Source organism: Hypanus sabinus, chromosome 10, assembly GCF_030144855.1.
Source record: "Hypanus sabinus isolate sHypSab1 chromosome 10, sHypSab1.hap1, whole genome shotgun sequence".
NCBI classification, from domain to species: Eukaryota; Metazoa; Chordata; class Chondrichthyes; order Myliobatiformes; family Dasyatidae; genus Hypanus; species Hypanus sabinus.
In genome coordinates, this window is record NC_082715.1 from 33,436,873 (window position 1) to 33,458,584 (window position 21,712).

Below are 21,712 nucleotides of genomic sequence, written 5' to 3' on the forward strand. Positions count from 1 at the left end.
GACTTGCACGTCCTATCTCTTATTGTAATTTGTAAGCCACATCCTTACTACAGATTAGGGGTCTGTATATAGCTCCCATCAGGATCTTTTTACCCTTGCAGTTCCTGAGTTCTATCCACAATAATTCCATACCTTCTGACCCACTTTCTGATGATTTGATTTCATTTTATTTTACCAACAGCAATGGTGCATCCTTTGCCTTCCTGCCTGTTCTTTCAATATAATGTACATCCTTCGACATTAAGCTCCCAGCTGTAATTTTCTTTCAGCCATAATCCGGTGATGTCCACAAAACCACACTTGCCAATCTGCAACTGTGCTACAAGGTTATCTACCTTATTTATTTACCTTAATACACGCATTCAAATATAACACCTTCAGTCCTGATTTTGTCCACCTTTTACGTTGCAACTCATCCTGTTGACTGCAATTTTGCTTTATCACAGCCTCCCTTCACTACATATTGCCTCTAAACCAGCTACCTCATCTTCAGCACCACCATCCACCCTTCATACGATACTTCTTGCACTGAAATATATGCGGCTCAGGACACTAGTCACCATGCTCAACATTTTGTTTCCTAACTTTGGAGTCATACCAACATCTGCCTCCACAACCTCTCCACTAATTGTTCTGGCACCCTAGTTCCCCACTGCGTAGTTTAGAGTTGCAGGGGGATAGTAACTAGAGTTCCAGAACAGTTCGTGGAGAGGTTGTAGAGGCTGTGGTATCTCAATTTAACTGCATTCAGCTTTTTTAGTTTCATTGATAATTTCCAATTGTATTCCTCACCTCCTATTTTCACCTTCCCTGGACATACCTTGGTTCTAAAACTCTTACTCCCTTCACCTATCAAGAATCTTTTTTCCCTTTTCTGCAGACCCCTACTTCATTAACTACAGCTGAAGGCTTTTTTTTAAACTTGTTTTCCCATGTTCTAGTGAACCTGAAACATTTGGGCTTTCCAAGCCACTGCCTGACCTGCTAAATACTGTGTCTTTATTAATGAAAAAGCATTTTGGAGGAACAAGTAATGTCTTTGAGAAAATAATGTACACAAAGTAAAATAGAAATTCTCATTTTAATTTTATTGGTATACAGTTCAATCATACATAATGGAAATTTGGTTTAAATTATCTTCAGTTTGTAACGTGATCTCAGCTTGCTCCAATAAGAGGAGACACTAGTGAATGCAAGTCCATTAAGTAAACTAACAAGTACAGAAAATGGATGAAATACAAACTTTCCCAGAAAGTACTGTAGGTAAAAGTTTTGACTGACATTACAGAAAAACAAGCTTCAAGTGAACAAAATTATTACCATGCCCAATGATGTTCACAATGATTGCTGCCTCTTGACTAAATTTCTCTCAATGTTACCAAGGACCTGTACAGCAGCAACAGGAATTCTAGTACCTGGGCCAAAGATGCTGGAAACACCTGCCTTGAACAAGTCTTCATAATCCTGGAGGATTTAAAGAATAGATAATATTAACTGAATACAAGTTATACAAAATTGACTTTGAAAATATTTGCCAGCATTTGAGCACTTTACTTTTGTATGAGTGGTGCTCCTCTACCTAGTGTTGTATGGAAAGATTTATCAAACACCTAAAATACCTAAAAAGAAACAGTAATCATAAACTAGTTCCACGATTATAATGTACTGTGTTTGCTGACCAAGGCAACCAATGATTCCTGTAATCCTAACTAAACATCAATGACAGTGAACCCAAATCTTACTGAGCTTCAGATTTCAACATCCAATGTCTTTTAGAGCATAGTAAATTTAACTAAATGACTCCAAAACATATTCTAAGACTTCAGCTCTATTTTTCATACTTTTATGTGTGTCTGCATATGCACGCTACTCCTACCAACTGGGAATTGTGCCTTAGAATTTCCAAATTGGCCTAATCATTGGTTATGCCAGATTAGAAGCACTGTTTCACATTGTTATCTACACTTTCTCCTATTTGACCAGCAGGATAAATAACATGTATTATTTTCTAACATTGCTTCTGATTTATTTTCTAAACAATTAAAGCTAAATATGCCCTTCATGTGACACTACTGTGTTAACAGACTCAAACACAGTAGTAGGTAGATGTCATCAAAAGCAAAAGAAAATTGAAAGATTACAAAAAACTGATTTGACAATCTGAAGATTGCAATAATTCAGGGTGACTTAAGAAAAACCAAATTATTGAGGGACCTGGCTGGTACTGAAGGACAATTAGCCTCTTGGAAGTTCAATTAAAAAAAGTTATAAAAAGAGACCAGTTCTAAATGATACAAAAAAGTATTATAATTTTAATTAAATAATTGTTGCAGATTTGGGATTGGCAGGGTGCCATTTGATTGTTAAATCTTTCTTGTATTACAACCCAACTTTCTGATAATCATCTAATACATGGATTAAAGTGGACAAGATTCCAACATAGATTTGTGACACACATTCTAGTAAACAAATCTACATTAAATCTTCTCTTCCAGTCCATAAGGCCTCCACTTGAAGTATAACTATTAGAAAACTCACATTTCCACATCGTAGATAGAAACAGGAAAGTTACCTTTATTTAGCTGTTACTAAATGGACACAAATAAAGCCAAATAGAATAATTTTACTAGTTTGAACACTGCCTAATTTTGTTCCCACTGGTTAATGGAATCTTGATAAAGGTAAGTTTGATTCAATAATATTAACTACAGTAAGAGAAAACCTGAGATTACATCATAAATGTTGTACCTGAGGAGGAATTACACCACCACAGATGACCAAAATATCAGGGCGCTGAAGATCACAAAGCTCTTTTATCAATTCTGGCACGAGAGTTCGATGGCCAGCTGCCAAAGAACTGACACCAACGCAATGCACATCTGCATCCACTGCCTGCTGTGCTACCTCCCGAGGAGTCTAGAAATAAAGCAATGACAGTTTGTAAGGTTGAAATGAGTTTGTCTTTCAATTAACATTTGAAATGAATTGTACACGGATCATATTTTCATTTTTATAACCAGGATTGTAAGATAATCTTACTAGTGATTATCACTGACTGCATTCTGATACCTACAGTGGAATCCAGAAGATTGTTGGTATGAATTCTGGTCTTAATAAAAATCCAACATTGCTCTGGAATGGTTAGCATGTTGCCTTTGGTCTAGACCTTCAGAGAATCGTGCTTATCCCTCACTATTACAGGGAAACTCCAATAATTTGGCGTGCTCAGGTCTTGTGTTGAAATAGCAGATGTACTGGGCTCTTGGATGTTAATTCTAGTAATGCCAACATATTATTATAAATTTTCCACGGGACATCTGCTATGTTAAAGTGAGGTTGGGGACTGGATCCTACAAGTCAGGTGGGTGAACAGTAAGTTTTACATAGTGAGCCAGAAGCTGAACCAGTAAGATTAAATCTGTTATTCAAGTTCTATTGGTATTTGACTAATACTATCTTTGAAAATAAATGCTACATTATTTTTTCAAATTGAAACTAATCTGCACAATTTGAGAATGAATGTATAATTAACAGTCCTCTCAATAAAATCTAAGTTTTGATTTCCTTCATAGTCCATTTTGCTCTGATACTAGCTTGTCCCAGTTAGCTGTGAAAGTAAGGCTTTTTTCTCCGTTTTTTTGCTTAATTCAAAAATTTGTTTACAGATAAACTACTTTAAAAAAAACATATTTCTACATCAGTTTCAGCTAAAATATGAGATTTGAAAATGGACTTGTGATTTGTGATCTCCCCTCTTTCCACGCCCATAGCCTTGACAATTAGTTTTTCTTGTCAATCCTTTGTTACTGGTCTGAACCTTTACAATTAGTCTGGAATTTATAAAATAAAAAGACAAACATCAATTACACCCATCACTACCCAGTGTGAGTTTGTTTAGATAAATATTTTAAATACATAACTTTCTGGTTATGTGAGAACTTAAGTAAATTGGGGATAATGCAACAGAAATAACTAAATATTAAAGAATGAAGCAAAACAGTCCATTGTGGTATGAATTAGTACCCTGCAAATACCTTTGTCAGCTGGCTGAAATCATGTGTTAGAATGTTATGCATTTGTTCCTCTACATGTGCCTCAGACCAGCTTACATTCATCTAAGTAAACGTTTGTCAAATCCTCCACCCTCAGGAAAAGTGAATCCAAATTTAACAGCATCACCCTGCTTCAATTTATGAGTTAAAATTTTTATTAGTATTGATTATCCTACCTGAAACAAGGGTCCTATATCCACATCAAAACCCAGATCAGCAAATCCTGTGGCAATAACTTTTGCTCCTCGATCATGCCCATCTTGACCCATTTTAGCAACAAGCAGACGAGGTCGACGACCTTCATTTTTAGCAAACTTCTCAATTCTAAATAATAAAAACATCCAAACAATCTTGTTAGTAAATCATGATTACAATATATTAGACAAGTTTGTGAATATTTACAAAGGGATTATGTATTCATTTGCATGTCTGTATTAGATCAGCAAATTAGATTTTCATGGAGTGCACTGCAGATTTATCGGAACTTTCAGATTCCAATAGTTAAACCTTTATGCAAACTAATTTCAAAAGGAATTGATAAAGTAGTTTTTTTGCACATGGGTTAAGTTAGTTTAAGGCTGTTATTCCCGATACCAATTCCGTTTCTCAAACTTCCAAACGGAATTGAACAATTCAAGTCTAACACTTATTGACACACCAAAAATTTACATTTACTGAAAAGTTTAATACTGAGAGTTTAGCAAATTTAATAAAAGTATTAAGAACCATATCCAAAAAGAATAGTTTTTTTTGCAGAGCTAAGATTTTCTGGCTCACCTGCTCATTGCCATAGTCATTTCTTCATTGTCACCAAATTCATGTCGGTATGCACCGCTCACCATGCGATTACTAGGTTGATGTTCACCAAACACTACTTTCATTGCATCTGTAATTTCTCCAACAGTACACCTAAATAAAAAAGTTAATACATTGATAGTACATGTTAAGACTTAACTCACACAATATAACAGTTAAAGTAGTCAAGGTTGGTGAAAAGATAAAATAATTCTATATCAAAGTGATTCAAGTCCAAATCTAATTTAGAAAATAAAACCATCAGAATCACCAGATTGTGTACTACTTCTGTGTTTAAATTAAACATTATAAATCATAGTGAACATGGTCCAAATTCTCACCTTTGAAACTGAAGTTAATTTCCAAGAATCAAAAAGGGTATAAATTAATAAAACTCATGGGCAATTGTAAAACATTCAGTAATAACCATCACAAGGAATTTTCTCTCCCCTTTGCATTATTTCCTCTTAGTGGTATGAAATATTTCCAATCTAAGATTGAATGTTAAAGCCATTTTCAGTCTCCACCCCCCGCCCCACCCCCCAAATGTTCTACAGGATGGAAATGTTAATGGCATTGTCAGTCATATAGTTTGCAAATTTTCACAATTGTTTTGTTTAGGGTGACCTGGATATTCTGTTCGTATGGTGTAGCGGTGTGCTACACGCAGTGCTAAAATTACGACACGGAGTCGGTAAATGCAGTTGAAGGAAAAACTTTATTCGAAATCCTCAGCCTCACTTTTAAGCCTCCCTCAACCTGCCCCCCGTGGCGCAGAGGCTCCAAAGCTCTGTGCTCGCAAACCCCCGTAGGCTATCTAATTGTGAGCTGGTTCGATGTGCCAGGAAATGGGTCGCCACATAACCCCCCCCCCCCCCCAAGAACCGGCGATACACCCCCCAATGTCCACAGTCTGGGCCAGAACCTGCTTGGGAGGTCGGCCTCTGCGCCGACGTGCCGGAAACTCGGCCGGTTGCGCCAGGTCCGCATGGGCCGGTTTGAGGTGGTCCACCGTGAAAACCTCCTCTCTCCCCCCAACGTCCAGCACGAACGTGGACCCGTTGTTCCGAAGCACTATAAACGGCCCCTCGTATGGCCGCTGCAGCGGTGGCCGATGCCCGCCCCTTCGTACAAACACAAACTTACAGTTCTGCAGGTCTTTGGGTACGCAGGTCGGGTGCCGCCCGTGCTGTGAAGTGGGTATGGGGGCCAGGTTACCGAGCTTCTCGCGTAGTCTGCCCAGGACTGCTGCGGGATCTTCCTCTTGCCCCCTTGGGGCTGGTAGGAACTCCCTGGGGATGACCAGGGGCGCGCTGTATACCAACTCGGCCGACGAGGCGTGCAGGTCGTCCTTGGGCGCTGTGCAGATGCCGAGTAGGACCCAGGGAAGCTCGTCCGCCCAGTTGGCTCCTCGCAGGCGGGCCATGAGGGCCGACTTCAGGTGACGGTGGAAACGCTCCACTAACCCGTTCGACTGTGGGTGGTAGGCAGTGGTGTGGTGCAGCTGAGTCCCCAAAAGGCTGGCCATAGCTGACCACAGGCTGGAGGTGAACTCTGTCGGAGGTAATGTGGGCCGGTACACCAAAGCGAGATATCCAGGTGGCGATCAGGGCTCGGGCGCAAGATTCGGAGGTGGTGTCGGTGAGCGGGACCGCCTCTGGCCATCTTGTGAACGATAGTCATGATAGGGGGCCCACGATATCCACATGAATGTGGTCGAAACACCGGTGGGCGGGATGGAACTGCTGCGGTGGGGCTTTGGTGTGCTGCTGCACCTTGGCCGTCTGGCAGTGCATGCACGTTTTGGCCCATTCACTGACCTGTTTGCGGAGTCCGTGCCAAACGAACCTGCTGGAAACCATCCGGACAGTTGTCCGGATGGAGGGATGTGCCAAGTTATGAATGGAGTCGAAAACACGGCGCCGCCAGGCTGTCGGAACGACGGGACGTCACAGAGTAGGGTCCTCTCACCCGGGCCCACGGGGAGGTCCTGGAGCTGCAAACCGGAGACTGCGGTTCTGTAACTCAGAATCTCCGCATCTGCTTGCTGTGCCTCTGCCAGTGCCTCAAAGTCTACCCCTTGGGAAAGGGCATGAACGGTAGGGCGAGAGAGCGCATCCGCCACGACATTGTCCTTACCCGAGACGTGCCGGACATCCGTCGTGTATTCGGAGATGTAGGACAGGTGGCGTTGCTGGCGGGACGACCAGGGGTCGGACGCTTTTGTAAACGCAAAGGTAAGCGGTTTGTGGTCCGTGAACGCGGTGAAGGGCCGACCTTCTAGGAAGTACCTGAAATGCTGGATTGCCAGGTAGAGCGCCAACAGTTCCCGGTCGAAAGCACTGTACTTGAGCTCGGGTGGCCGCAGGTGTTTGCTGAAAAACGCCAGGGGTTGCCAGCGACCTGCGATGAGTTGCTCCAGCACCCCACCGACTGCCGTGTTAGATGCGTCCACTGTGAGGGCGGTAGGGGCGTCCATTCTGGGATGTACTAGCATTGCGGCATTCGCCAAAGCTTCCTTCGTTTGAACGAAAGCGGCGGCGGACTCCTCGTCCCAGGTAATGTCCTTGCTCGGACCCGACATCAGGGCGAGCATGATCCGGGCAGCTGAAGGGAGGAAGCGGCAGTAGAAATTGACCATACCTATGAATTCCTGAAGGCCTTTGATCGTGGTGGGTCGGGGAAAGTGGCGGACCGCATCTACCTTAGCGGGCAGGGGGGTTGCCCCGTCTTTAGTAATCCTGTGGCCCAGGAAGTCAATGGTATCGAGTCCGAACTGGCATTTGGCGGGGTTGATTGTAAGACCGTACTCACTCAGTCAGGCGCAGAGTTGACGGAGGTGGGACAGATGCTCCTGACGACTGCTGCTGGCTATGAGGATGTCATCCAAATAGATGAACGCGAAGTCCAGGTCCCGTCCCACCCCGTCCATTAACCGCTGGAACGTCTATGCGGCATTCTTCAGGCCGAACGGCATGCGGAGGAACTCGAAAAGGCCAAATGGGGTGATGAGAGCCGTTTTGGGGACGTCGTCAGGATGCATCGGGATTTGATGGTACCCTCAGATGAGGTCTACCTTGGAGAAGATCCATGCGCCGTGCACGTTTGCTGCAAAGTCCTGAATGTGCGGCACAGGGTAACGGTCCGGTGTGGTAGCCTCGTTCAGTCTGCGGTAGTCGCCGCATGGTCTCCAGCCTCCTGTCGCTTTGGGCACCATGTGCAGGGGGGAGGCCCATGGGCTGTCGGACCGCCGGATGATCCCCAATTCCTCCATCCTCTGGAACTCCTCCTTCGCCAGTCGGAGCTTGTCGGGGGAAGCCGCTGAGCGCGGGCGTGGAGGGGTGGTCCCTGGGTCGGGATGTGGTGCTGTACGCCGTGCCTGGGCATGGCTGCTGTGAACTGCGGTGCCAGAACCGATGGGAAATCCGCCAGGACCCTGGTGAAGTCGTCGGACAGCGTGATGGAGCTGAGGTGAGGGGCTGGCAACTGGGCTGCACCCAGGGAGAACGTCTGAAAGGTCTCGGCGTGTACCAGTCTCTTCCTGGGCAGGTCGACCAGTAGGCTGTGAGCTCCCAAAAAATCCGCACCCAGAAGCGGTTGGGCTACGGCGGCCAGTGTGAAGTCCCATGTGAACTGGCTGGAGCCGAACTGTAGCTGCACCTGACGGGTGCCATAGGTCCTTACTGTGCTGCCATTCACGGCCCTCAGGGGGGGACCCGGTGCCCTGCTGCGGGTGTCGTAACTCGTTGGAGGTAAAATGCTGATCTCAGCCCCAGTATCGACCAAAAACCAGCGTCCCGACCTTCTTTCCCACACATACAGGAGGCTATCCCGATGGCCAGCCGCCGTAGCCATCAGCGGCGGCTGGCCCTGGCGTTTCCCGGGAACTTGCAGGGCGGGCGACAACGGCGGGCTTCTGCGCCCCACCGCTGGTGGTAGAAGCACCAGTGTTCATTGGGCCGGGAGTTGGCGGGCTCTGCGGCCGGGCCTGGACTGGTTTGCTGCCGGGAGCGTGGCTGGGAGATCTGTGCGATGGATGCCCCGCTCACCTTTTCGGCGTTCCACAGCAAGTCCGCCCGGGCTGCCACCTTCCGGAGGTCACTGAAATCCGCGTCGGACAGCAGCAGGCGTATGTCATCAGGCAGCTGCTCCAGGAATGCCTGCTCAAACATGAGGCAGGGTGTGTATCCGTCGGCGAGAGACAACATCTCATTCATTAAAGCCGATGGAGGTCTGTCGCCCAAGCCATCCAGGTGCAGTAAACGGGCAGCCCGCTCGCGCCGTGAGAGTCCGAAAGTCCTGAGGAGCAGGGCTTTGAATTCCGTGTACTTGCCGTCTGCCGGGGGCGACTGTACGAACTCCGCGACCTGGGCCGCTGTGTCCTGGTCGAGGGAGCTCACCACGTAGTAGTAGCGGGTGTCTTCTGAGGTGATCCGGCGAACGTGGAATTGGGCTTCGGCTTGCTGGAACCATAGGTTCGGGCGCTGTGTCCAGAAACCCGGTAGTTTCAACGAAACCGCATGAACAGAGGCGGCGTCGGTCATTTCTGGTCCAAAAATCGTTTGGACCGTCGAGGTCACCAATTGTAGCGGTGTGCTACACGCAGCGCTAAAATTACGACACGGAGTCGGTAACTGCAGTCGAAGGAAAAACTTTATTCGAAATCCTCAGCCTCACTTTTAAGCCTCCCTCAACCTGCCCCCCGTGGCGCAGAGGCTCCAAAGCTCTGTGCTCGCAAACCCCTGTAGGCTATCTTTGAGCCGGTTCGGATGTGCCAGGAAATGGGTCGCCACAATGGCATAAATTTTGGTTGAAAACTGAAGAACAACCATATATAAAATAACTGCAATTCAAAGTAACCCGTAAAATGAGTTGTCCTAAGGAAAATGTGTCCATCCTCTTTTCAGTGAGACAGATCACTTTTTCAAAGAAAAATACAGATTAAATAATGCCTGTCATGCCCTACTCAGCATGCAAAAAGGGCTCAAGGGAGGAAGGGTGGAACTCAATATTTGAGTAGGTTTCTCAGTTAGATGGGCAATGAAGGATGTAAGAACACAAAAATTATTAAGGTTGCAAGAGAGAGATGCATTTAAATTCCATGAAGTACACCACCAGACAATTTATTCATTTTCAAATGAGGAAGCTGTGCCTTACCTTTCACGAGCAGCTTCCACTGCCAACGCCAGTAGATTTCCTTGTCCTGAGCGTGCACATTCAGTAATGGCACTCAAGCACTTCTCAGCTGTTGCTTGATTTCTGGATGCTCTTGACTAAATTGAAGAAAAGTACCATTTGAATCATGTGTAAGGGCTTCCTAACCCAGATCAATTATCCATTTCAAACAAATAATTATAAGCCAAGTACTCTTTCGCTTATAAGCTTTCTTCTCACAATGAATGCACTGTTCCAACTCTAATATATATCAAGCTAATTAATGGGAATAGATGTAGAATTTCTACAAAAGCTAAAAGACCTGCCAATACCTTTGCAGATTAAAAAAAATCTCTTGTTCTTAAGACACGGTCAGGATTAGATCATCCTTACCCTTTGTCCATGGAAAATGTACATATTTGTTACAGTTAGCAGATTTTGCAAGTGTAACAGATCTTTAGGGTGAGAAGGCAGAAGATTATTGACAGTTTTAAACCCACCAGCAATCAATTTAACATTTGGACAACATGGACTTGTATTTTCTGCATTAAAGCATAGTGTCAGAGGCATTTCATCTTCAGGAGGTGAAAATTCAGGTTCTTTTGGAGCCAAGTCTGAAGCAAAACATACTTGCCTTACAAGAGGCTCATAATTCATTATTCAAATGACCATGATCCAACAGAAGTTAATATTTAGATATGGCATCATCCAGTCATGGAACAGCAGGAATTATAGATTGGAAGTTTCAACAACTGCACCTAATCTAGTTTGTGGCCACTGCCTTGCACCTGCTCCGCACGGAGAAATCGTAATTGTTCTCTCAAAGGTTAAGGCTATATATAATACTTTAGAAATAACACCAATTTTGATAGAGTGAGTTAGTAATCAAATTTAGGTAAACTGGCAAAGAGAATAGGATTGAGATGAAGGCACTTATTTTAATTAAGTCAATTCTTTTTTCACTGTCCAAGATATTGGTGGAAGCCTATTCAATAGTAACTTTTAAAAATGAATTGATCATGAGACACTTCAGATGATGCTTCATTTCAAAGTCAAATACTTAAACATTAAAAAAGATTTAATCTTCTGTGATCCAAACAAATCCAAAGACTGAAATGGAATGGATTTTTCTTTCAGCTACAATGTAAAAAAGTTGAAACTGCTATATATTTGAAATGCATTAACAATGTTTAAATAATTCTCAGATGAGATTTTCATCATTGCCATTGTTATAGTACTATCTTTAAACAAAGCAAATGAAGCAAACTGCACCCTTAGACTCAAAAGATCAATATGAAACAACCTGCTTTCTAGATCAACACGTGAATTTTCAGAACAAAGCCAGCACAATGAGAATTAATTTGTTCAGTACCACAGCATACAGCAATCAAGTCTCAACCTTTTGTAAATGATCAAATCTTAGCATGTTTTGGTAGAATTTCATAGCTTGAACTTGCAACTATTATCCATGATGAATAGCAAGCAACTACTTCTCAGGATTATGCAATAGCTCTGTAAGTTGCAGCAACACTGGACTCTTACCTTTTCTAGTTTTGCAATTTGTTGGTTCCGCACCGCAGTGTTGTCTATAATTAGCACTTCTACAGGCTCCTCTTTCTCCAGACGGTATTTGTTTACTCCTACAATTACTTCAGCACCTAGGAAACAGTAAGAGGCAAAATTCAAGTTACTTCTCAAAAGAGCATAACATTCTTAATTTTATATGAAAATGACAGGTTTTAGTGTTCAAATCTCAGCCTCAAATTCATTTGTATTACAACAGGCTTTGAAACTAACTTTACAATATCTTCCAAGGAAATTTATTTTTACTGACCTTCATTCTGATTCTTTGCACTGTTTTGTATAAAATAACAACCAATACCTATAAATAGACAGCATGCCAAAGGCCTTAAAAATTCAAAGGCTTTGTTTATCACACCAAAATAATCAACAGCAAATACCATTCCTCTGGATTTCCTTTGTGATGACTTTATGAACTAGTTGGCATAATTAATACATGTCAGTGACCCTATTTTTTCATGGGTCACTAGTCTTCAAAGTATTTAACAACAATTTGTACTTATGTGGCATCTTTAACAAAGAACAATTCTCCAAGGTACTTCACAGGTACTTTGCTGAAACAAAACTGAACATAGAGCTACATAACGTCGCTAGAGTCATAGAAAACTACAGCGTAGAAACAAGCCCTTCAGCCATATAATCCGTGCCGAACCATTTAAACTGCCTACTCCCTGCAGTACATCCCAGCCTGCACCAGGACCATAGGCCTTCATACCCCTGCCATACCCATTCATACACCTAACCAAGCTTCCCTTAAATGTTTCAATTGAGCTCACATGTACCACTTGCGCTGGCAGCTCATTCCACACTCTTATGACCCTCCAAGTGAAGAAGTTTCTCTTAAATTTTTCACCTTTCACTCTTAAACCATGACCTCTGGTTCTGTGGGAAAAATGCCTGCTTGCATTTACCCTATATATTCCCATCATAATTTTGTACATCTGTAGCATACTACCCCTCAATCTTTATTCCAAGTAATAAAGAACCAGCCTTATCAATCTTTCCTTGTAACTCAGGTCTTCCAGTTCTGACATCACCCTTCTAAGTTTTCTCTGTACTCTTTCATCACATCTTTGCCTTAGATAGATGACCAAAACTGCACACTATACTCCCAAATTAGGCCTCAGCAACATCTTATACAGCTTCAACATAACATCCCATCTCCTGTACAAAATAGTTTGATTTATGAAGGCCAATGTACCAAAAGCTTTCTTTATGATCCTAGCTACAGTGGTACTAGAAAGTTTGAGAACCCTGTAGAATTTTCTCTATTTCTGCATAAATATGACCTAAAATGTAATCAATCTTCACACATCTTAAAACTAGATAAATTAAATGAACAAAAAAAAACACATTATCCTTGTTCATTTATTTATTGAGAAAAATGATCCCATATTGCATGTATTTGTAGGAAAAAGTATGTGAACCTCTGGGTAATGTCTTCTACAAAAGTTATTTGGTGTAAGGTGTTCCAATCAGTAAGATGAGATTGGAGGCGTGGGTTGTGGAGGTGCCCTGCCCTATTAAAAAGACAAAGTCTGGGTTCTGACAGAGCCTGTTGGTCTCAAGAAAGATCTGTTTATGTGCAGCATGCCTCAATCACAATAACTTTCAGAGGACCTTAGAAGAAGAATTCTAGAGATGCATGAAGCTGGAAAAGAATACAAATGCATTTCTAAAGACCAGTGTTCATCAGCCCATAGTAAGAGAAATTGTTTACAAATGGAGGAAATTCAGTACTGTTGCTACTCTCTCTTGGAGTGGGCATCCTGCAAAGATCACACCAAGAGCACAACGAGCAATGCTGAAGGAGGTGGAAAAGAACCCAAGACTAAAAACCAAAGATCTGCAGAACTCTCTGGAACTTACTAAAAGTCTCTATTCATGTGTCCACTGTAAGAAAAACTCTGAACAAGAATGGTGTTCATGGAAGGACACCACAGGAGTCCATCGCTCTCCAAAGAAAGAAAAACATTACCGCATGTCTCAAGTTTGCAAAAGACCACATGGATGTTCCATGATGCTCTGTGGACAGATGAGACAAGAAATGAACTTCCTAGCAGAAATGCACATTGCTATGTTTGCAAGAAAAAGGCCACTGCACACCAATTCCCAAACCTCATTCCAACTGTGGAAGGAGCTTCATGGTTTCGGGCTGTTCTACTGCCTCAAGGCCTGGAGAGGTTGCAATTGTTGAACGAAGAGTGAATTCAAAATTGTATAAAAAAATTTTTACAGGAGAATGTCAGGGTAGCAGTTGGTCACCTGAAGCTTAAATTGGATAATGCAACAAGACAATGATCTGAAAGACTAGAGTAAATCGACAGAATGATTTAAAAAGAAGAAAAATTGTGTTTTGGAATGACTGAGTCAAGTCCTGATCTTAATCCTATAGAAAGGTTGTGCAAGGACCTGAAGCAAGCAGTTCATCTAAGGAAGCCCACCATCGTCCCAGAGTTGAAGCAGTTTTGTAAGAAGGAATAGCCTAAAATTCCTCTAAGCTGATGTGCAGGACTGATCAACAGTTACTATAATATAAATGTTTGGTTAAAGTTATTGTTGTACAACCACTGAAAGCAAAGGTTCACATACTTCTTCTAATAAATATGTAATATTGGATCATTTTTTTCTCAAATAAATAAACAAGTACAATGCTCTTGTGTTATTTATTTAATTGGGTTCACTTTATCTAGTTTTAGGACTTGCATGAAGATCCAATCACATTTAGGCCAAATTTATTCAGAAATAGAGATAATTCTAGAATTCACAAGCTTTCTAGCACCACTATACTTGCCAATTGCTTGGTAGGTTGGCTTTGAGAAAACAGGTCGAGGATGCTTAGAGTGAGAGCAAGCTTTCACTCCAGATTGCTGAAGCTGTAATGTCAAGGAACAATATTTTAAGATATGCAATATGCACTAGGCAAGAAATGGAAATCTTGAGGGATTATAATACAGAAATGCACACACGAATCCAATAAAAAGTGTCCAGGGAAGAGTATAGGAAATGGAAAGAGATGCATGAACAATAAAGAAACTACGTATCTAAATCTCCATTTGTAGATAAAAGAATTAATGCCGTTATACATTTATATTCTAACTTTTATAAAGTTAGAACAATAATTTTAGGAAATATCTTTGCTAAGGGATACATAATAATGCTTCAAATAAAATCAGACAGATATTCAAACAAAAAAAAATTCCCTTCTCCACAACTGAAGCAATATATCCCTTAACTGTACAGTAGAAAAGACGAATTGACTCCAAACTTTTCTATTCCTCTTCCTTTCCAACGTTGCCAGATATCCAAATGGTTGAAAACAGTATTGGTATAAAACAATTTATAGTAAGTACCCGCCAACATCACCTCATTATCTAAACTGATAAATCGAGCAAATTAAAGAGCTGACTCTACCATCCCTTAACTGGCCTGGCTGATTAGCAAACTCAGACTGAATGAACCCAAGAGCTTTTCTCATCTCTCTCAATGCATAGAAGAAAATCATGTGTAAAAGTTACAGCTTCAGAGTTCAAAATTATATGTTGAGCCTTTAAACGTAAATAATTGGCATTATCACAAACTATATTATCAATGCCATCTAATATTTTCTTACTGTTATCCAACGATAATACCAAAGTTACTTATTCATGCAGTAAAAAGGGAACAAAGTGGTGATACACATTCACACTTCATGAAATTCCACTTCGTTAAAAGCACACATTTTACGGATCCAGGCCCTACTAATGTGCTAGCTGAATACATGTTTAAGTACAGCACAAAATTCCTATTACCAACACTAAGATTCCAATCAAAATAGCATTATATGCAATTTAATTGACAAGATGCATTGTAATAGAAAATTAACCCTTCTAGAATATTCATTGACTAAATTGTCACAAGTTAAAATACTATTTCTTCGAATAACAATTAAATTTAAAATAATCTATTTCCCCCTCCCTTGATCCACTATCTTTCTTTCAGCACTATATGAAGGATTAGTAGATTTTACTTTGCTTACCAGAGTCAATCCTTGCTTGTTTTCTGGCTGCACATTCTTCAATACGAAGTTTTGGTATGCCGTCAGCTACTGCTTTAGCCATACCTCCCATTTCTTCAATCTCATTAATAAGCTGCAATTAAACACAATTGCACTGTTAGACAAGATGCCAGTAAATAATATTTTCATTCAATAGTACAGCAGCACTGGATTCATTTATGTAAAAGAATAAGAAAGCAATCAGAAAGAAGGAGAACCATTTCAAAATAAGGACACTTGGGTCTATTTTTATATAAAGAAATGAGTCTTGGCTAGAAATTCCAAACTGCTACTTGGTTAATTTTGAATGGGCTGGGAACATAGTCATACCAAGCAACAGATCAACAAGACCATAATTAATTCAGATGAATAAAGGAACAAATATGTACTTTCCTACTAGAAAGCAGGCTTTTATGAAAACTCGAGCCTTTTTGTTAATTTAAAAACATTGATCCAAGAGATAACAGGGACATCAACCATGTATATTCAAAATCCTTGTTGAAGCTAAATTTGCATTTGAAGGTCTATGGTGAGTTGGGAGTGGAGGGGAAGGAGGGCATGGCGTTGTGAAAAAAATGCATCCATATCAAGAAACTATCTGCAGTAAGTCCCCTCTGGTTGTGGATGAACTTTTAATCAATTTTAGATACTTAGAAAAGCCATGTGTCAATCAGCAACCTTCAGCCTACATTCTTAAAAAGCACATCAAGATTAGTTAATATTGGGTCATTGTCTGCAGGTACATAAGGATATCCTGTTGCCTCATTAAGATTTGTCAATCATGTTAAAGCATGTGTTATCTTGTGCATTCAACTATCCAAAAGTTCCTCATGGATTTATGGCATCTAGACAGTAAACATTCTACAGGAATTACATTGAAACGTGATCAATAAAAGAAATAATTCAGGGCAAGTAATGAAAAGCTTGATCAAAGCAGTAAGTGTTATGACACACTATACAAAAGATTAAAAAGGGATTTATGAAGATAGTTTCAAAACTTGACAGCCAGACAACAGAAGGGAGTAGAGATAACCCAGGAAATTATAGATCAATGAGTCTTACGTCAGTGGTTGGTAAGTTGATGGAGAAGATCTCGAGAGGCAGGATTTATGAACATTTGGAGAAGTATAATATGATTAGGAATAGTCAGCATGGCTTTGTCAAAGGCCGGTCATGCCTTACAAGCCTGATAGAATTTTGTGAGGATGTGACTAAACACATTGATGAAGAAAGAGCAGTAGATGTGGTGTATATGGATTTCAGCAAGGCATTTGATGAGGTACCCCATGCAAGGCTTATTGAGAAAGTAAGGAGGCATGGGATCCAAGGGGACATTGCTTTGTGGATCCAGAACTGGCTTGCCCACAGGAGGCAAAGAGTGGTTGTAGAAGGGTCAAATACAGCACTGCAAGGAGGTCGGTCACCAGTGGAGTGCCTCAGGGATCTGTTCTAGGACCCTTACTCTTCGTGATTTTTAAAAATGACCTGGATGAGGAAGTGGAGGGATGAGTTAGTAAGTTTGCTGATGACACAAAGGTTGGGGGTATTGTGGATAGTGTGGAGGGCTGTCAGGGGTTACAGTGGGATATTGATAGGATGCAAAACTGGGCTGAGAAGTGGCAGATGGAGTTCAACCCAGATAAGTGTGAAGTTGTTCATTTTGGTAGGTCAAATATGAAGGCAGATTATAGTATTAATGGTAAGACTCTTGGCAATGTGGAGAATCAGAGGGATCTTGGGGTCCGAGTCCATTGGACACTCATTGTTGCTGTGCTGGTTGATTCTGTGGTTAAGAACGCGTACGGTGTATTGGCCTTGATCAATCGTGGAATTGAATTTAGGAGTCGAGAGGTAAATGTTGCAGCTAGATAGGACCCTGGTCACACCCCACTTGGAGTACTCTGCTCAGTTCTGGTCGCCTCACTACAGGAAGGATATGGAAGCCATAGGAGTGCAGAGGAGATTTACAAGGATGTTGCCTGGATTGGGGAGCATGCCTTATGAGAACAGTTTTGAGTGAACTCGGCCTTTTCTTCTTGGAGCAATGGAGGATGAGAGGTGACCCGATAGAGGTGTACAAGATGATGAGAGGTATTGATCGTGTGGATAGTCAGAGGCTTTTTCCCAGGGCTGAAATGGTTGTCACAAGAGGACACATGTTTTAGGTGCTTGGGAGTAGGATACAGAGGAGATGTCAGGGGTAAGTTTTTTTATATATATAAACGCAGAGTGGTGAGTGTGTGGAATAGGCTGCCAGCAACAGTGGTGGAGGCGGATACAATAGGGTCTTTTAAGAGACTTTTGGATAGGTACATGGAGCTTAGAAAAACAAGAGGGCTATAGGTAAACCTAGTAATTTCTAAGGTAGGAACATATTTGGCACAGCTTTGTGGGCCGAAGGGCCTGTATTGTGCTGTAGGTTTTCTATGTTTCTATGAAGGTACAGGAGACAGCAAAATAGGCCGGATAGTGAACAAGAGCTGTTTGACCTGCTCAGTACCTCCCACATTTTGTTTATTACTTAAGAACTTTAACTTAAGATTTCCTGCTTTAAAGCGATTACAGGAAAAACCCATGTGGTTCATGATGTTCTGCCCAACTAAATTAGTAACTAGAAGCCCAATAAAACATAATTCCTTCAGCCTAAACAATGTCAATTTTCTTCTAATTCTTGCACATTCATATGCCTAAGCGCCTCTTGAACGGATCTATTGTATTTGGTCTTTTCACATCTCCAGCAGCGCATTCTAAGCACCCACTACTCCATATACGTCCCACAGATCTACTCTGAACTTATCCCCTCTCACTTTAAGTGCATTACCTCTGGTCTTAGATCTTTCAACTCTAGGAAAAGACATTGGCCATCTAACTATTCCTTTCATAACCTTATAAACCCTTATCATACTTCCTCAGTCTCCACTGCTCCAGACAAAACAACCCAAGTTTGTCCAACCTCCTGTTATAGTACATGCCTCCCAATTCAAACAGCATCCTGGTAAACCACTTCTGCACCTTCTTCAAAGCCTTAAAGTCCTTCCTATAATGAGGTGACTAGAATTGAATGCAATACTCCAGATGCACCTAGTGTTTTTGTAAAGCTGCAGTGTCACTTCCCGACTCTTGAACACCCTAACTCGACAAATAAAGACAAGCGTACCACATGCCTTCTTTACCACACTATCAATCCGTGGAGCTACTTTCAGGGAGCCATGAACTTGCACCAAGTTCCCTCTGCACATCAACACTGCTAAAGGTCTTGCCATTAACAGTGTACTGAAAACACTTAATAGTGTACTGTCCTTTTAGGTTTGATGTCCCAAAATGCAACACTTCACATGTAGCCAGGTTAAACTCCATCCGCCATTTCTCTCCCCATATCTGCACTTATCTAAATCCTGCTATCCTCTGTCTTCTACAGTATCCACACCACTAGCAACTTTTGTAATGTCTGCAAATTTACTAACCCATTCATGTTTTCATCCAGAGCATTTAGGTATCAAAGCAGTGGTCCCAGTTCAAATAGTCATGAAACACCAGCAGTCACTAAATTCCAGTCAGAACAAGTCCCATCGATCACTATCTCTGTCATCTATGAAAAATACATTTGAAAGTTCCTAATAAGACATTATATGTTCCTTCAGTGTTCCATGGCTCCAATTATTCTCCTAAAAAAATACCATATAATATTTCAAAATACAATTCATCATCAGTCATAGATATACAGCATTTAATTTACTGATGTGTTTGCTTACAAACAGTTCTTAGATAAACTAACCTCTAAAGCAGCATCGTGTATCTCATTAGTTAGAGTCTCCATCATAAATGAACCTGCCCAAGGATCTGCTACTTTTGGAATGCCAGATTCCTCCTGGATGATGATCTGAGTATTTCTGGCGATCCGGGAGCTTTGGACTGTGGGTAAACCTAATGCCTCATCGAAAGAATTAGTATGCAGTGACTGAGTTCCTCCAAACACCGCTGCCATTGCCTCAATAACTGTGCGAATAATGTTGTTGTGTGGATCCTGAAATTGAAACACAATTTATGAACAAATAAACATTTAAAACATTGTCATTTTAACTAAATAGCCAGCCGTTGGTGTAGTGACATCAGCACCAGGCTTCAAGACTAATGGTCTCAGGTTCAAACTCAGCCAGACCCTTGCACACTTTCCATCTGTGCTGGTCGAGCATCAAGCTAGCAACTTGGTCTCATAAAAATGGAGAAGGACTCCCCAATGCACCACAAGGCACGAGAAAAGGCACAACAATTTTAACTAAATGACAAAAGTGCAAAAGAATAGCTCCTGTCAATTACTTTGGACAAATATACTCTCGGTATAAGTCTCGGTACTTGGAGACTTTTGGGAACTAGCTTGGGAAAAGCTATACTTTCATATCCCTGATACAATGCTTAAAATAAATGAGGTTTATAAGTTACAGCATAGCTTTCTTGAAGATGGGGTAAACACATCAGGGATATTGAGGAAAAACCACACAGAAAGTTGTGAATCTGTGGAATTCTCTGCCACAGGAAACAGTTGAGGCCGGTTCATTGGCTATATTTAAGAGGTAGTTAGATATGGTCTTTGTGGCTAAAGGGATCGGGGGTATGGAGAGAAAGCAGGTACAGGGTTCTGAGTTGGATGATCAGCCATGATCATACTGAATGGCGGTGCAGGCTCAAAGGGCCAAACGGCCTACTCCTGCATCTATTTTCTATGTTTCTATATTGGTGCTGCTATTCTGTTGAAGCAGTAAGAGATGGTCTTATATCACCGTTTCACTCAAGTTAACCACATTCAGAGATTTTGCTTTTGGTAGCAAGATAACTCATGTCCCATTTCGAGTTGCCCAGAGACATCTGAAACTCAGGCAACTTTGCCTTTGATTCCTGAATGCTCCAGCCACGCACAAGAAAGAGAATCTCTCCAGATACAATTGCACATTAGAAAGAACTTTTAAAAATCTGGCCCAACAATAAAAATCAATTCTTTCCTATTATAAAAAGATTGATCACAACTCCCTGACCTTTAGCATAGCTTTGGACAGGGACTTACAGTTTAGGAGACAAGGACCAGATAGGGCTTTTGAGACTTACAAGACAACCAAGCAGGGGTGTAAGGATGGAATTAGGAAAGCTAGAAGGGAACACAAGAAATAGGATTAGGGAAACTCCAAGGTGTTCTCCTTGCATGTGAAGAACAGGAGGATGAGTAGAATGAGCATAGGGCATATCAGGGAAAAAGATGAAATGTACCTGAATGAGGTAGGGAAGATTCTTTATAAACACTTTGCTTAAATATGGTATTAACCAGCAAGAAGTACCTTGATAAATGTGAGGTCAGCCTAGTACAGACTAATGTGCTGAACATGTTGAGGTTAAGAAAGAAACACTGCTGGAAAAAATCATTAGGATAGACAAGTCCCTATGGCTGGATGGGATATATCTCAGGTTACTATGGGAAGCAAGAGAAAAGATTGCTGTACCAGTGGTGACGATCTGGCCACAGGAGTAGTACAGAACATTGGAAGATTTCAAATGTTATTCCTTTGTTAAAAAAGGTAGTAGGGATAATCCTGGAAATTATAACCAGTGACTTACAACAGTGGTGGGCAAACTACTGGAGAGGATTCTTAAAGAGAGATTATATGAGTATTCGGAGAAGCATATTCTGAGTAGGGATAGTCAGCTTTGCGAGTGACAGGTTTTGACTTCTTTGAGAAAGTGACAAAACAAATGGAATAGGGAAGAGCAGTAGATGTGGGATGTGTACATTTTAGTAAGGCAATCAACAAGGTTCCCTATGGTAAACTCACTCAAAGTCAGGAGACATGGAATCCAGAGAAATCAGACTGCCTGGATTCACAATTGGTTTGCCCACAGAAGGCAGAGCATATTCTGCCTAGAAGCCCATGACTGGTGGTTTTCCGCAGTTGCTGTGCAAGTTGATAGGATGGTTAAGGAAGTGTATGGTGTATTGGCCTTTGTTAGTCGGGGGATTGAGTTCAAGAGCTGGGAGGCTGCAGCTCTACAAAACTGGTAGACCTCATTTGAAGTATTGTGTTCAGTTCTGGTCACCTCATTATATGAA

The 21,712-nt window shown here is 41.7% G+C and overlaps 1 protein-coding gene across 1 annotated transcript in view; it reads right to left on the bottom strand.

Annotated features, from left to right (window-relative positions):
* Nucleotides 1–1,062: 1,062 nt before the first annotated feature.
* The window catches only part of mmut (methylmalonyl CoA mutase), a 28,433-nt gene continuing 7,783 nt past the window's right edge, over nt 1,063–21,712 (bottom strand). The window contains exons 5-12 of the mRNA XM_059981633.1: nt 19,394–19,642; nt 15,601–15,712; nt 11,544–11,659; nt 10,005–10,120; nt 4,830–4,961; nt 4,229–4,376; nt 2,749–2,916; nt 1,063–1,464 (exon numbers count right to left, since the gene is read on the bottom strand). Of these exons, the coding sequence (XP_059837616.1) occupies nt 1,336–1,464; nt 2,749–2,916; nt 4,229–4,376; nt 4,830–4,961; nt 10,005–10,120; nt 11,544–11,659; nt 15,601–15,712; nt 19,394–19,642 (1,170 nt within the window). The 3' untranslated portion in view covers nt 1,063–1,335. The remainder of the gene's footprint in view (nt 1,465–2,748; nt 2,917–4,228; nt 4,377–4,829; nt 4,962–10,004; nt 10,121–11,543; nt 11,660–15,600; nt 15,713–19,393; nt 19,643–21,712) is intronic.